The 17,562-nt window shown below is 37.3% G+C and overlaps 1 protein-coding gene across 2 annotated transcripts in view; it reads right to left on the minus strand.

The window, feature by feature from the left end:
- Positions 1 to 17,562, minus strand: part of LOC121322061 (protein AF-9-like) — an 88,757-nt gene that overhangs the window by 13,621 nt on the left and 57,574 nt on the right. The window contains exons 8-11 of one of the 2 annotated variants that reach the window (XM_041261554.1): positions 9,571 to 9,640; positions 2,228 to 2,281; positions 1,785 to 1,914; positions 443 to 542 (exon numbers count right to left, since the gene is read on the minus strand). In XM_041261554.1, the coding sequence (XP_041117488.1) occupies positions 443 to 542; positions 1,785 to 1,914; positions 2,228 to 2,281; positions 9,571 to 9,640 (354 nt within the window). The remainder of the gene's footprint in view (positions 1 to 442; positions 543 to 1,784; positions 1,915 to 2,227; positions 2,282 to 9,570; positions 9,641 to 17,562) is intronic. The other variant, XM_041261563.1, reaches the window with a different exon arrangement.

Raw genomic sequence — 17,562 nt, forward strand, 5'->3', positions numbered from 1 at the left:
CACAGACACACACATGTATGTAATTATACAGTACAACTGATTTTGTTTTAGACTGTTTAACAAAGTTAGTAAATGTACAATATTAAATTTGGTACATTATTTACTAAACAGTTTACTATTAATTGCTTTAAATACAGTTCTCTTGTTACTACACACAAACAGCTGTCCCGCAGATAGGGAGAAAAAAAAAAGAGTTTACTACAGTAGCCAATGATCATTATGGACATACAGCAATTAAATTACATCAGAATAATACTGTCAATACTCACCCCCCCCCCCCCCCTTTCCATAATATGCCCACATTCTTTGTTTTTCTCCATGAAAAGGCCTGTAAAACGTCTGGTGGTGCACGGTGATAAGAAAGGTATCACAATAAGTGCTTCAAAACATGAATGTGAGGTTGCCTCCCTTAAAGTAAAATACAAGCAGCTCCGTTTCCTACCTGGTTCTTGCTAGTTTTTAGTGAGGGTGGTGGTTCACGGTGTGCTGGTGGTGATGAAGCAGCACTATGGTCACTATCACTGCCATCACTTAAGCTCACCCTGTAGAAATGGAATGTACTGAAGATCAGAATGGGATGGATTGTACTGAACAGGCACTTTCATTTTTACATTTATTGGTTAGGCTTTCATGATATGTTGTACAAACAAATTTAAACTGGGGATACTGAAATGAGATGTCAGATCTCATTTTTTTTTCCCCCCAGTAAGTGGGTACAGTTTCGTAGCAGAGTTGTCAAAGTTGTAAAACAATTTAACCTTAAATAGCTCAACAGACAGTTAGGTACAAAAACAAGGGTGTGCAAAATTTGTACATGTACTAGAATCTACGTACACCCCCAACTACAACAATAGGGCATCTTAGTTACCAGACCAACTTGAAACACTGGGAGGAAAACTCCCTAATGTGGTTTCATTAAATAGTTATCGCTGGAAACACAAGTTCCATGCAAATGATTAATAAACACCGGTAAAGGATGCATACTTTACAGCAGGGTTTCCATATCCTGGTCCTGGGGACCCACTCTGGTTTCTAGTTTTCATTCTCAATTACTTAAATTAAACCCTTAATTGAATTGATAATTTGCTTAATCAGACCTTTTACTTGTTTTCAGCTCTTAAACAGTTGCAGAGTTCAAGTTACATATAATGTTACAGCTAACTTGAACTCTGCAACTATTTAAGAGCTGAAAACAAGTAAAAGGTCTCATTAAGTAAATTATCAATTCAATTAAGGGTTTAGTAAAGTAATAGAGCTTAGTCGGAATGAAAACCAGCAGACAAAGTGGATCCCCAGGACCAGGATTGAGAAACCCTGCTCTGCAGTATGACACCCTAATACCCCTGTATTCTTTGTTATAGTACAACTTAACTAAGGATAGGATCCTGAGTGTGGCTGCGCTCTTTCACTAGTTTTTTAATCAAATGGATTTAAAAAGTGACACAACCTATACATTCCCAGTATTCATGTACTATAACATCATTATCTAACATAATAACAATGATCTACTGTCAGTTAAATTAATGCCGAATAAAAAGTGATGCAGTGAAGGAGAGAGAGCAGGAGTGAAACAACTACAAACTGCAAATCACATTGCAATCTTTTTATTTTTAGGAACACTCCTATTCATCAACCACATACTGATGAAAGATGTATTAATATGATGTGTATGATTATTATTAAATCATTTTCATGGAACTCAAACCTATAAAATGATCCGAGTCCCATTTTCAGTTTGTCTACTGATTTAGCGTTTCTCTCAACAGCAAGTGAGCGAGACTGACCTGCGATTTCTGTGGGTCATGTGCATGTGTACAGGCCGCTCTACGTCTGAATCATTGTCATCCTCTTCCTCCGAATCCTCTTCGTTGTCATCAGAATGCAGGTCCTGCATTATTGACAAAGGGGCCAAAACTACAAACAAAAGGAAAGGAAAGGTTTTCATTCACAGCGATATGCTTATTAAAACACCTGCTCTTGTAACAGGGGGTCAAAAGCCAGACCCTGTTTGTTCGGAAATCACCATCTAAGCACAAACCACTTTTTTTTTAAAAAAAAAAAAGGCGGTATATTTAACCACCTCTATTTGCCTTGTCACAGAAAGTACATTGGTCTGCTAATAGCAATGCATTTCAGGAAAAACTTACTACACATAGTGCTACAGAGTTTGATGACAGAGACTTGTGGGCTGAACTTTAATGCTATTCTACAAATAACATGGAATTACCTGTATGAGCTGCTGCAGGGACAGCTACAACCTTCCTGCAGATGAAGTCAGGCACTGTGTTTGCGAAACAAAAAGCATTTAACTTGATATGTTTCAGAGATATTGCAGGCATGACTGTATAACTCAAATATATACCACTAACAGTTTAATTCACTAGGATTAAATACCAACAACGGCAAAAGCAAACAAAAACTAAATGAATACATTTGGTTTGTTTTTCCCACCAAAAAAGCAGCTTGACCATTTGACAATTTAAGCAAACTTCAACTTGAAGCTTCAAACCAATGAAAACTTGAAACAAAAAGAAAATCATAAAAGACCCTTTCTCTTTTACAGTCAGAAATGTGAAAGAGTTGGAAGAACTGTTATCACTGAAATCAACAGCAATTTGAATGTGGCTTTCTCCGAAAGCCTCAGGAGACGTTGCTCAGTCAAACAATCTGAGCACCTGGCCTGATACTTCAGTCTGAGGATTATGCTCAAGTCAAATCTGTTGGCGCCAGGCTGTTGTCTATGTTCGGGTTACCTCTGCTAAGCCACATTTTCAACAGTTAAAGTTCTCAAATCAAAGTTTAGGCGCAGACAGTGAAGTCAATCTGAAAGCACAGCTGTGCTGTGCAGTGAGCAACTCACTGACTCCTAATTTCCAGTTACTGGTGCAGAATAAGAATTCTCAGATTTCGCACTGATAGTACAGAACGTATTTTCCCAGACACTGGAAGCATTTTGTTTTTCATAATGTACAAATTTGTTTAAATGAAGTACTGTTAAATGTTTAAAAATATATATATATATTTTGTTCAGTTATGTTAGAAAACTTGTCCAGTTATTTATTTGTTGTTAAATATTGTACACTTTTAGCACTGTATGTGTGTGTGTGTAATAAATGCATGCGGTCAACACAGGTAAAAAATCCAGGACCAGGTTCCCGCCGTGAAAAATACCTGGGTACAAAGATCTTTTTCAGGTAATGATTTAAAAAAAAAAAAAAAAAACACATTAATGTTTTAAGTGCATCATACATATTTAAATAATATTTAGTCCCTTCAGCTACTGTAACCCTTTTCAGTACTGGAAACACTGAAATATATTATTATTATTATTATTTATTATTATTATTATTATTACTAATAAAATACCCTACATTGCTTTGTTTCTTGTAAAGACGCTGACATATCAGAATTTTGTTAACCGTGATTTTCTTTTAAAACTTCTCCATCACATTGGACTATGGAGAATGGTCAAAAGGTGCTTTGGACTGTTGATGGATGGACAATGACACCTGTGCCTTCTGCCAGTTCTGTTGTCAATTCAAAGCTTATCTTCTTTCTATTCTTTAAAGATATTATCTTCAAGTATTGCTCATCCTTGTTAGACAGCTTTTTGGGTCTCCCAGTCCTGGGTTTGTCAATTACAGATGATGTTTCTCTGTACTTGTTGATTATGCTTCGGATACCACACCTTGAAAATCAAGTGATGCAAGCTATTTCACCCAATGTTTTTCCTTTATGCAAGTCAAGGTTGTTATAATAGTAGAAAACACTAGTGGAGGTTTTGAGTACATTTTTCATACTCATAATGCATCACAGTAAAACAAACAAAAAAAAAAATGCAACATGTAGTCAAAGGTTTACATACCCCAATGGAAATTTATAACTTCTAGAAATTTCTTGAAAAGCAAATTATAGGAAAAATCTTTTGAAGTAAAAGTTTTGCTTTTTTGGATGAGGAAAAAAAAGTTACAAGAAATTATTTATTTCAACATTTTTTTTTGCAAAACTCCAAAAATGCCAATTCAAAAGTATTCATACCCTGACAAGGAAAATGGAAATAAACAGCTAGTTGAAGCACATTTAGCCATAACAACCTCTTTTAAATGTTCCACAAAACTGTCCCAGTTCATTCAATTTCTTCAACTCATACCAAAGACTATCAAATCTGATTTAGATTAGGACTTTCACGAGGCCATTACAGAACCTTGATTTTATTCTTATTTAACCATTCTGAAGTGGATTTTGATGTGTGCTCTGGATCGTTGTTGTGCTGAAACGTCCAGTTGCGCTTTAAATCAAATTTTGTAGCAGAGGGTTTCAGATGATTGGCCAATATCTTTTGGTATGCTATAGAACCACTTTACCATGTACTGGAACTAAATGTCCTGTGCCATTAGAGGAAAAACAACCCAATATAAGGATATTATCACCTCTATACTTGACAGCAAGTATGGTGTTCTTTTCTTTGTATGCCTCACCAGACTTTCTCCAAATCTAACTACTATTAGCATGACAAAAATAGCTCGATTTCTGTTTCATCACTCCACAAAACATTTGATCAGAACTCATAGCCATCATTCAAATGCCATTTTGAAAATATTAAGCGATTGTCCTTGTGACGTTTTCCTAAGAATGGCTTATTCCTTGGCCTGCGACCATTGAGGCCTTCACCATGTGTTACTCGACCTGTGATTGAAATGGAAACCCCAGTCCGACTTGCAGCTAATTCACTTTGAATATCTGTCAGTCAATCTGAGATTTTTATTAATCTTCCTAACAATTCTTCTACTTGTTCTTGGTGAAAGAACCTTCTTTTTTCCAGACTGAGGGAGCGTTGTGACAGTACCATGAGTCTTATGCTTCTTGATAACAGAAACAATAGTCGAAATTTGGATACTCAAATACTTGGAAATCTTCTTGTATCCTTCTCCAGCTTTATGACAATAAATAATGTTCTGCTTAAGGTAATCACATAGCTCTAACTCCTCCCCTCCCATGCCTAACCCTTTTATACTCTAAGAATGTTCACCTACAACCAAGCATTTTATAGATTTTTCTGGAATTAGGTTCTGCATTATCATATTGAAATTTCTAGCACCTTGTAAACAATACCATCATAGCATCAAAGGGCAAAAATATTGCTGAAATAAATAAGTGTACTATTTCTTCTAACTTTTTCTTCATTCACAAAAGCAAAACTTTTGCTAGAAAAGATTTTTCCTAAAATTATTTGTTTTTGAGAAATTTAGAAAATCATAAATTTCCATTAGGGTATGTAAACATTTGACTACGTGTGTGTGTGTATGTACGTATGTATTTATGACCTTGTAGTTGCTATATATTTGGAATCCTAGTCGAAGTTCAAAGTTCAATTGTCTGGTGGCAGCCTTGCACCTTTTGATGGGCCGCCCTGGTGGCCCATGGTCACATTTGGGTTTGTGACCCCTGCTCTAGACTACACCCTTTAAAAAGGCACAGGTAATTGAATGAGCGAGCGATTTGCCAGATCCTGCCTTAGTTGTTAAAGCAAGTCACTGAACCATGCCACCATCCTTTTGTTCCTGCTGGAGTGGAGGATTTGTTTATTTTGCTTGAATTCATGATTCGGATTGACTGTGTCTGGTGTGTTCGTTGAAATGAAAGCATAAGTTGCATTTAATTTTTGTATTGTTTTTTTCCCTGCTCTATTTAGTCTACATACAGTAGTCAAAAGTTTGAGTATACCTGCTTGAAACCAGGTTTTTCATGATTATCTATGCTTTTAACTGTATAAACTTGTTTATAAAACACTTAATATTTCATTATATGATACATGTGCTTATATAAGCTGATAATCATAAGTGAACTGCATTCAAAAATTTTATTTTTAAATGAAAATTTAAATCTTGTCAATTTCAATGAAATGGTCACCCAAAGCAAGGGGATTTCAGTCTGAAGCCCAAGTCAGTTAAAAGTCTGAAATGTGTATAACACGGTGTTAGAACACTGACCTAAGTATAAAAGTGTCTTTGTTAGATTTTCTCTGAGTTAACTAGCATGTTACCTAATTAACCTTTTGTCACCAATTATTGTTAACAGGTGAGGGTCCATGATTACTATTAATATAGGTAGCAGTGGCACAAGTTTGTTATTCCTGAATGTAAGGGAGCAGAAAATGGCAAAATATGCTCAGTTAAGCAAATCTTTAAGACAAATCGTAAGAACTTTGCAAGTGTCTGTAACTGCTGTGGCTAAGACCATCAAATGATTTGAAGAAACTGGCACTCATGAGGACCGAACAAGGTCAGGCAGGCCAAGGGTGACCTCAGAATCGGATAACAAGTTCATTCGAGTCACAAGTCAACGAAACCAGCAATTAATTGCCCCTGAAATACAAGCTCAGCTAAATGTTACTAGAAGTACAGATGTTTTAACATCAGTTGGTCAGAGGAGATTGAGTGAAGCTGGCCTAACTGAAAGAATTGCTGCAAAGATACCATTGTTACAGAGGGCAGAATAAGAGGAAGAGACTTGCCTGGGCCAAAAAAAACATGAGTTCTGTATGCGTGGTTCCCACTGCCAAGCATGGAGGAGACAGTGTCATGGTCTGGGGTTGCTTTGCTGGTGACAAAGTTGGTGATCTTTACCAAGTCCATGGCAAGCTCAACCAGCATGGCTATGATAGCATACTTCAGAGGCACGCCATTCCATCAGGATTACGGCTAGTTGGGTAGTCCTTCATTCTTCAGCAAAATAATGACCCAAAACACACCTCAAAGTTGTACAAGAACTATCTGGCGAAGAAGGAAAGTGAAGGACAACTCAATCTAATGACCTGGCCTGCCCAGTCTCCTGACCTCAATCCCATAGACTGGACAAACTGGACAGAAGAGTCAAAGCAAAGCTACCTACAAGTACAAATTGCTGCAGAAGAGCTGGGAAGACATGTCGGATGATTTCCTGCAGAAACTTGTTAACCGAATGCCTCTTGTTTGTGAGGCTGTTATTAAGGCAAAGGGTGTCGATTTTGAGGAATCCAAGATTTAGAGATAATTTTCAATTTTCTTGAACATTGCTTTGATACCACTGTGTAACACAATTTTTGTTCCTGGGTAGTAAGTGTTATTTCCTAATTGCTTATGCATCAAAAGTATAGAAAATGGCTATTATTCCCCAAAAACTTTGCTTTTGTGACCAGGACAGTGATATTTTGAAATTTACCTATTTCCAATGAGAAAACGGTCGAATGTGTGTCTTTTCGTTCACATAAAGTCAGAAAAAAACAACATATGAATCCAAATTAACATGTATTTATACTAAAGCAATACAAAAATGACTACAAAACATTTAGAAGTGAGTAGTTTTTTGAGATTTACGATTATACTGTAAATCACTTTCACGAATCAGCCCCCAAATGTAGTCTCCCATCATGTTCTCGTTATACTGTCCTTGGTAGCGGCGTTCAAAGTCCAGTATATCCTGGTGGAAGCGCTCGCCTTGCTCCTCCGAGTACGCTCCCATGTTCTCCTTGAATTTATCAAGATGAGCATCAAGGATATGGACTTTGAGCGACATCCTACAGCCCATTGTGCCGTAGTTCTTCACCAGAGTCTCACCCAGCTCCACATAGTTTTCGGCCTTGTGATTGCCCAGGAAGCCCCGAACCACTGCGACAAAGCTGTTCCAAGCCGCTTTCTGCTTACTAGTGAGCTTCTTGAGGAATTCATTGCACTCCAGGATCCTCTTTATCTGTGGTCCGACGAAGACACCGGCTTTGACCTTTGCTTCAGACAGCTTAGGGAAGAAGTCTTGATGGTACTTGAAGGCTGCCGACTCCTTATCTAGAGCTCTGACAAATTGTTTCATAAGGCCCAATTTGATGTGCAGTGGTGGCATCAGCACCTTCCGGGGGTCCACCAGTGGCTCCCACTTGACGTTGTTCCTCCCCACAGAGAACTCGGTCCGCTGTGGCCAGTCCCGCCTGTGGTAGTGCACCTTGGTGTTCCTGCTGTCCCAAAGGCAAAGGCAAAGGCAAAGACAGCAGGGAAACTTGGTAAAACCGCCTTGGAGACCCATCAGAAATGCCACCATTGCAGCCTCTTGATGCCATCTCAGAAAAATGCAGATATGTATCCACTTAGGCAGCTGGAACTAAACTGAACTGGTGGGCTTAAGGCCCCTGTATTTATATTACTATTTATATTACTGGAAAGTTCTAGAAGTTACTCCAAGTTTACTCAGCACTGAATCTATCTGGAATGTTCTGGAAAATAGGTACATTTCAAAATATCACTGTCCTGATATTATAGTAAAACTTTTAGGGGACCAGTCACTGTGACTGGCAGTAGTTTCCTAGTTTTTTCTGAATGCTTGCACTATAGAAACTGTATATAGACATACACACTGTATATTATATACATGGCTATAGGTGTACATATAAGTTGACAGTCCAGCAAAGCATTAAAGACAGCATAAAACATTTCATTTGTGCGTTAATCCATGGGTGTTTTGAATTCCTTAGTGAAAATGGACATGACAAAATCTACTGCTGGGGATGGTTTCATTAAGCCGTCAGGCTCTGACAGCAGAAGCCGACACAGGTCAGAGTATGACAAATCCTATTAAACGTGTTATCACCATGGTCTGGGGCTTGCATATTCATAAACCTGTCAAGACAGCAGACAAGTTCGCAAGAACCCTGGCAAAGATGATGGACAATCAAAACGTTGACTGGGTCAGGATTTAAATTATACAAACTGAGGTTATTGTGACACTGTTGCGAAACAAAATAACTGTTGAAAACTAATTAAATCATCAAGGACCTGCACGTTAAAAAAAGATTTTGCAGTACAACCCAGCACTGAGCAATGGTAAGTAATCTGATTTATTGTAAAACTATACAGGAACACTTTGTTGGACATGCATAAAACATAAAGCACAAGATATAATATGAAGAGATGACTGATGGGATGACTGAAAAACTAGGTCTCTTCTTGTAAAAGACAAGGGACTAATTCCACTGCCTCCAGCAAGTCTTATTGCAGACAGACCCCTTCCCACAAGTGCACTTTGTTATCTGAATGGCCTCTGCTATTCTGAATTGTTGTGGTTTTGTATTGTGCTGTTCTATACACAGGTCACTAAAATGAGGCCACCAAACTCATGTTTTACATGTGACCTAATCTGAAAGGCTACTGCATTCTGAAAAAAACACCTCGTTAATCCAATGACCAACATTCTTTATTGAATAAATTAAAATGGGCAATAGAACCGATAAGCTATTGATTTCATAATAGGGACATTCAGGAAGGGGTTTAAATGTTACTTTAAACACTTCATAGTATATATTCTTATTTTTTTATATTGTAAAAATGGACAAACATTGAACATTTTATAATGGTTTTGTTTAATCTTTGGCCACCAGGTGGTGACAATCGCAAAGTATCATTCCTTTTAGAACCAATGGTAAACACCTTAGAGAGGAAATACCTCCCTGAAATGATATGTAAAAACACCAACAAGGGTTCAGAATAAACATTTTGCAGCATAACAATTTATACCATCGGGCGGGCTTTGAATTAGAATAGTTACCTTGTGTGTTCTGAGAACTAGAACCAGAGCTGGAACTGGTACTGGAGCTTGCTGGACTGGGCTGTCCCAACTGTAATAAAACGGGAACAAAAGTTAGTTAACTGCTGCATTTATTCTAGCGATGGGGAACTCCAACTTTTACCAACTTCAAAAACTCCTACATTCATTAAAGGCTTCCACGTGAAAATTCCCAGGAAACAAAGTCACTGAATGGGGTTCCCAGCTGACAAGTTCCACCACAGTGAACAGTCTGCATAGAGATACAGCATTGGCACATCTCTGAAATGGGTTGTTGGAACACTGAAGCCATCTACAGTACATCGTGGCAACACCAACGCAGAGTATCCAGTTTAGATATAGAAGTTAATGAGGTGCCACATGTATCGCATGAAATAAAATGTTGGAAAAAGTGTGTACTACTCATAATTTAATGTGCATACAGAAATATGTACACCCTACCTTTCAAAATCACACCTTGTAGTGACCTTTAACAAACCCTGTACTGTCACTCAATGAGAAAAGCCTAGTTAATCACTATTAAGCCATGCCCTCCTTAAGGAGATTAAATTTTAAAATTACTTGCAGGATTAAAAAATGCTGCTGTGATGACATGTCAAACAGGGCTTGTATGCCATTCACAGTGTCCCTGGAAAGGTATACATTTTCTTCGAATGTAAATGGAACCATTATCTAAAGTTCCTCTTCCACATAGATAGCTTTGATGGTCTTAACAGTTGCTTCCCCCCATAAATCAATCTACTTTGCCAGTCCTAATGAACATAGTGATTTATAGCCCTTTACTGTCCCTGCTTCCAGCTAACACAATGACTGCTTTGCCAATATCAGGATTTCCTTCTATTCACTGCAGGGTGTACAAAACCTCAAACATCTGTTCTCTTGAAATTAATGGCACCCCTAGTGCTGATGGCCAGAAAATTCAGAAAAAAAGACAGTATCAATGACATCCTGTAGATTTATAGATAAGCTGAAGGGAACACCCTAGAAGCTATCAGCTATATTGTTAAATATTAGTGCACACTGCACAAACTTTTATTAATTTAAAATCCCTCTGTATGTTCCAAGTTGTAATGTATAATCTTTACAATCTTAATGCTGGGTGCCAAGCATTAAAAAATTACAGACAAATACTTAGATACTTAAATCAGCAACCATTGCACACAACTATGAAGGACTCTCAAACTTAGGGGGGGGGGGGGAATGAAAAAAACGAAATAGATTAAATTCAGGGTCTTTGTAAAACGACTAATCATAAAACAACCAACACGTGCTCAAAGTTTATGCATTGTTTCTCTTGTAAAGCGCTTTGTGATGGTTGTCCACTATGAAAGGTGCTATATAAAATAAAGACTAATTGTTCCAGAGTAGCAATAAATTCGCCAATGGCATTTTACATAATTCTTATTATAAATGTTTAATAAAAACTATTCTGTTCCAAGCAATGTATGGATTACTGCATACTGAGATTTTACAGCTCATGCTATAGTCTACAGTATAGACTATAGTCTCTCTGCAACTAAAAAGCCCTGTCTGATAGTTTTACAGGCTGTTCCAAAGACTCTGGTATTTATGGCATTATTCACTTGGGCTACTCTCTCTTATCCTCCAGTTACTAATCACTAAATCAAGACTTCAAGCCTTGAAATTTGCTTGAAGGGGTCCTGGAACAAAAGAAGCAAAGGGTGTGATTGGGCCAATTCCTCAAACACCACCCTGTATTCTTCCTGTTTAACTAAATTTCTGGCCTCCCAGACTAGCTAATAAGGGTCTATATCTATACCACTCATAGTCCTGAGAAGATGTATGGTAGTCCAGGGAAACCTTCCCATGTCACCTCCTGTTGATGCACAGGAAACCCAGGCATCCTGATGAGGATTCTTTCAATGGCCATCATACAACAAATTAGATGTCTTGGCAGCATGCTTGGTAAATGGTAGAATTTTGTCCAAGGGAAGCGTTACGAGTCACCTGTCTAGCCTTCAGGAAATAAATTCATAGATGTAGATGCCACATTCATGTGTTGAACTGAGGTATCCCCCACAAACTACCAAGTTATAAAGAGAGTACACAAGATTATTATTTTGCAGTTGCACGCAGACATTTTTACAGTTGATTAGTACTGTCCTTGGACTTGGGTAAGTTTGAGCAGTCCAAGGTTAGGACATCAGGTTTAAGTCATTCCTGGTTACAGCCATTTTTCTTTATGATTAAATTATTAACACCCCTAGTCGGGGGGGGGTAAGATAACTGGTGTTAAATGTTAGCCACAAGTTTAAATAGAGGAATATAAGAAAAAAAAAGTAAAATACAGGACGTAAAGTTGTTAATGGAAGTTTTAGGGGAGGCAGACAAGCTGTGCATCAAAATTGCTGTGCTTGTTTTTAAGCATTAAATTTAGTGCAGCTTATCTGGAGTGCGGACTGGAGGGATTCTCTCGATGGGTTTTATTATTGATTTCAAAATATTCCAAAAATGTTAAACGCTTAAAGATTTAAACATATCTATCATAAAGAAACTTCTTCCACCCATTTTCACAAGGCTTTAATTCAAACTATCAACATGACACTTGAATCTGAGACCTCCAACTCGGCTTTGCTTTTGCAAAAGTTTGCTGCATGTGCTGATACGGTAAGATGTCACTGAAAAGCAATTTCTATCAAAAACAAAATACTTGTCTGCTGACAAACAACTCAAAGAGGTATCATTATAGATGATAATTGTGGCCTTGTGTGTGACACACTGGCATTATTTACAAGCAGGTAATTCACAACAATGATAATTGTTCCAACAACTACCTAAGTTATGTGAAGCTTTCAACTGCAGTAAAATTGATCTCTTAGAAGACGCTTGGCTGAGCAAGCTCCAATAGCCCTGGGTTACGAATGGGTTTATCCTTAAAAGTTCACTATTTTAAAATACTTATTAATCTAAAAGCACATATGCTATAATGTCAATCCTTTTTGCGATCAATTCCAGAATGTTGTTCTGGACAGAGACTGAAATGTAGATTACATTGGTTTAAATTTCAGATTTCAGATGGTTAAGCACCATCAAGGCTGTGAATGCACAATAAGAGCTACCAGGCAGTAACTAAAAAGTAGATCACCATGATCTATATCTACTATAGGCATTACGTAAAAACGGAAGCTTGACATATGAACAGACAGCCTTATTATATACCAAAAGATTACAATACTGTCAATAACTTGTCAAGAAATGTCCTTCACAACTGAATAAAACACTTCTCAGATAGATAGATAAAAACTTAGTGTGACATAAGGATGGTCAGAGACAGCATGCCACCAGATTTAGATATTAATACTATTCATTGTCCTTTTAGTCATAACTGGATAAGCGCATCTCCAAATAAAAATCACACAGCTTATGATACGCTCTTTAGCAATAAATAATGTCCTTGCCAAGATTCTTCAACTTTCTCTACGAAAAAATGCGACATAGACATAAGTGTGACACAGACAGCAGGCTCCATGCATCAACAGGTTATTATTACACTTAATAACTTGTGCTAAAGGTTCTTTACAAGCTTCGTCACAAATGTACTAAATATAAATCCATGAATCTGGGTCTTAAACTAGAACATGTTTTATTTATTAACTGGTAGTACCATGTGAATGGATACAGAAAGGTAAAATATGATACAATAGTTTGCTGTTTGATATATTTAACAAACATTAAAGAGTGTTGAAATAAGCACTTTAAAATTGAGGTTTAAAACAAACCAACACAACATGTCACGCAGTGTATCATGGAATATGCAACTAAAACTCAGAGAGCATGTTTGTCCATCATTCATTTCTAAACAAAACACAAACTGGAAAACATGACCTCACACACAAATTACACACAAGGTTGACGGACATAGCTACGAGTGTATTGTGGATTGAGTAAAGTGGTCTGTAAAGATCATCAATGGGAACATCGCTGGGATTACTAGGAGTAATAGGATTCCCCAACATACAGGACACTCAAAAAAATAGATGGGGAAAGCTGGCAAACAGTTTTTGAAACAAATAACTATTAAACATTACTTAACAAATGTAATGCACCTTGAATACTTGTAAATGTGAGGCGAACAATTAAGTGGTGGAAATGTGAACGGTAGCATAACTTTGGTATTAAAATGGGGGGGCAGGGGGGTTCTGTAGCTGGAGCATTCATGAAGATTATTCTGAAATAAAAAAAAAATAACGTCACAAACAAATATAATAAAACGCTGCATCCCTTGCATGTCTAATTAAAAGCTCCAAATACATTCCTGCGGTAATCATTCAAAACAGAAATTGCTGGCATTAGTGACGAGTGTGGCAAATAAAGTAGCTACATTATTCAGGTTGCTTCTGTCATGGAATTACAAAGCAATGACTTTTGTCTTTCAAGAGCACTGAAGCTCCTCTCGGATTGGAGCCTGGATCCAGGATTGGATCCCTTTAGAACAACAGGCCTCTGAGGCAGTGCAGATTATAAATCATAACGCAGATTGTAAATCACATATGACCATTTTCCTGTTAACATAAAACAAAGTGTTTTGGAGACTGCAACATAGCACATTACTGTGACCTCAGGCTGTATGCAAATGACAGCTGGGGTGTTTCAACTATGTGCAACACAGGTCTGCATTTCCACCCCCCCCAACCCCCATGTAAATTATGCCTATAATAACTTTCATAATTAATGTGTGCAAGTTACATACTGTTTATACATGTTGCTTCATTGGATGTTTCTTTTCTTGATTTAAACATTTCTATACAGCTTCATAATGGTGGCGAATGAAGCACAGACAGATTTTTTCTAACACTGTTCCCCTGCAATACAACCCCAAATTAACGGCACAGCTTTCCGTGGCAATATTTTGTTCCCTGGGGGAAGGGAAAGATGCCACTAAAAGCTTAAAAGAGAGTGCAGCAACCAGGGTGGTAAACGCCGTTAGAGCTTGTAGGGCCCCGTAGAAAATGAAATGCACTTTGATGTTGTTTCATGCAATTTACAGCCTGTTTGTCTGTCTGGGTGTCTGGCTGAAAAACACATGGTCAAGGGCCCCCTCATAAATCATGCACCCATCCCCACAAGCTCTAACCAGATTAGATGCTTGTAAACTAGGGGCCTAAATAATGAGCATTATCCCTTTACTTCTCAAAAATGTGTCACTCTGCACAACTTACAGTTAACATGTTTAAATGCAGAACTAAAATTAACAAAACTACTTCAAGCCAGGTCAAAAATGAATACCTTGCTAATTTACATCCATGTTCTTGACTATGTGTCTAACCTGGAGAACGGAATTTAACCTTCTTTGGCCAACTTCCACATTATGTGCCGATGTTTAAAAGAGGCAATTTATTTTTGCAAATGTATAACACTGAGTAAGGGTTCCAACACAATTTGCAGCAAATACCACCAACTGTTAACTCCAATCCTAGACATGCTAAAATACTAGAAATCAAAACATTTAGGACAATGCAATTATACAGCTTACAGCTGTTGTGCTAAATCCCATTATAACTAACGATGCAGTCATTTAAAAGGTCTTTCCACATGATTGTACAATACATCAATCTTGTGATCACTGTGTCCAATACGAGAAGAAAAAGTTTGCATGTCGCTGTATAAATCATTCTGAGCTTCAAAAGTGTACAAAATGTTTTCCTTGGCATTGGGCACAAGCATGACTCTTGATGCTTTATCAGTTGCTTAAGTGCCAAAGTAAATTTTACACAGACCAAGAACAGTGAAATTGTACACTTCCTTTGTTACCTTTTATGAACTTTAGGACAGTATTTAATAGAAACAGGGTGCTTTTAAAAATTGTTAGAAGGATGAACACATGAAGCAGAAAATTGTAGCAAAAACTGCAGGGTCTGTCGCTCTTCTATGCCTCCTATATTCAAATAAAAAATAGCAACACCAGGAGAAAGGGTTGTATATTAACGTATGGCTCCTTCTATGCTATACTGGGAAAGTAAGTAGCATTAAAAATACTGGTCTCAGTAACATATAAAATAGTCTATTAATCTGTAGTTTACATTTAACATAATACAAACAGTTTCCCCGAGGAAATAGACCCAAATAAAGTTGTGAGTGAATACTGCAGACTGACCAAGGCTAGACAGGCCTGTTTCAACCATGAAAAAAAAGTCAAAAGTATACTTACCAAAATCAGACTAAATAGCTATACTGTAAGGGCCTTCACAGACTGGAACACATTACATAACACCCTCAGCATTGAGTCATTTAAAACAGTTGTGTATGCTACCGTTTAATATTTTGCTTTATTTCAAAGGTTTTCAGAGATAACTACAAATTGGTCTTTGCTCCTGATGACGTTTTATTAAATGTAGTGAAACAAGACACGACTATTATACATATTCCTGAATCTGAAACAACCATACAGCAGGTGTCAGTACCATGAAAACCCACATCAAGATTTGGATTAGAAACTTAAAATAAATGCCCATATGCAAGTTAAATTGGACAAGCATTTCATAAGCTAGCTTTAAGAACAGCCAATCAGGTGTCTACCATTACAGAAGTACATCTGTTTGAATCCTGCTTGCTGTAAATTGTCAATTTTGGCTGGTGACCCACAGGAACCACTATGTTGGCTAATGTGCTCCCGTTGGATTGGGATTTAGATAGTTCACCTCATTATGCTTCAGTGACTGTGGGATGAAAAAACAGGAGATTGGTTTGACAGTAGGAATGGAGGTCACTTGTTCATCTTTAGTCCTCCTGGTCAGTACATTAGAACCAAGTCAAAAATTGACAAAGTAGTTCCTCATGGCGTACATCCTCAGCGTGTAGGTATACGCAGAAGAAACATCAACCACAACAGATAAGATCAACAACACATTAATTTAAATATCCAGTTACTATACCAATATTGTGGTCAACTGTATCAATTATATTGTACAACTTCCAGACAATCTTCCAGTTGCTTCAAATCACTGCAGTTTTACATGCATTCTTTATATTGCTAAACTGCCTGGATTCATGGCAACTTTGACACAAACTCTTTAATGTAACCTGGCATCACTGATCTTGTAAAAATTGGCATGTTAATTCAGCTTCCTCAGTAGAAAGCCACATGTTTATTTTCACTTTGGCAGTATAAAGCCATTAGCAAATGCCAAGTTTGTGTGTTTAATGTGGTACACATCTCTTTCCTCAAGATTGCTTGGACCCAGTGTGTAACCCCAGTATTAACTGGAACATATTATATTACGTTTTTGACTTCAGGATTGTGAAAACTGATCATTTTGGATCTTTGTTCAGTATTCTAAAAATTCTACCCTCCACCCCTACAGTCAAAAGCCTTCATGCATCTATTCAATTGAAATGATATAATGTGCATCTCAAAAGTGCTTTGTAACTACATATCAATGACAAACTATTTTACTGTTTGTTTTTTATCTACTTCAGTACATTTTAATAACTATTCTGCAAGGACGATTTGCTGGCCCAGTGCTTTTTATACTACTTCAGATTATAGTAATATTTTGAGTTGGCTGGCATTCAAGCCAGTAGAAGATATCCTGACATTGCAACCACGCTATCTAAACTGTGTTTTTTCAAGAGATCTTAATTGAGACAGTAGTCCAGACAAGTCTAACTTGCATTTCAGTCCCTTGCTTGTCTGTTTCCCATATTTCCCTGCTACCACTGCTGAAGTACTGTAGAACCTTTATTAAAATCGAAACATAGAAACATATAGTACACAAGTGATAGACCCTCAAAAACAGGCTCATTGATTATAAAAGTGGGGTACAAGTTTCTTCAAGTCTCTCTGTATATCTTCAAGACAATAAGAAGATACCAGTTATTCAAAGTTCAAATCAATTATACAAGGGCAGAATATCATCAGTACAAATGTAGCGAATTAAAAATGGGCCTCTTGGTGCACTCAAATATAAGAGAAATACAAAAGACAAAAATAGTCCCTCTCTTTGTGATCTCACA

The sequence above is a fragment of the Polyodon spathula genome, chromosome 1 (genome assembly GCF_017654505.1).
Source record: "Polyodon spathula isolate WHYD16114869_AA chromosome 1, ASM1765450v1, whole genome shotgun sequence".
Lineage (NCBI taxonomy): Eukaryota > Metazoa > Chordata > Actinopteri > Acipenseriformes > Polyodontidae > Polyodon > Polyodon spathula.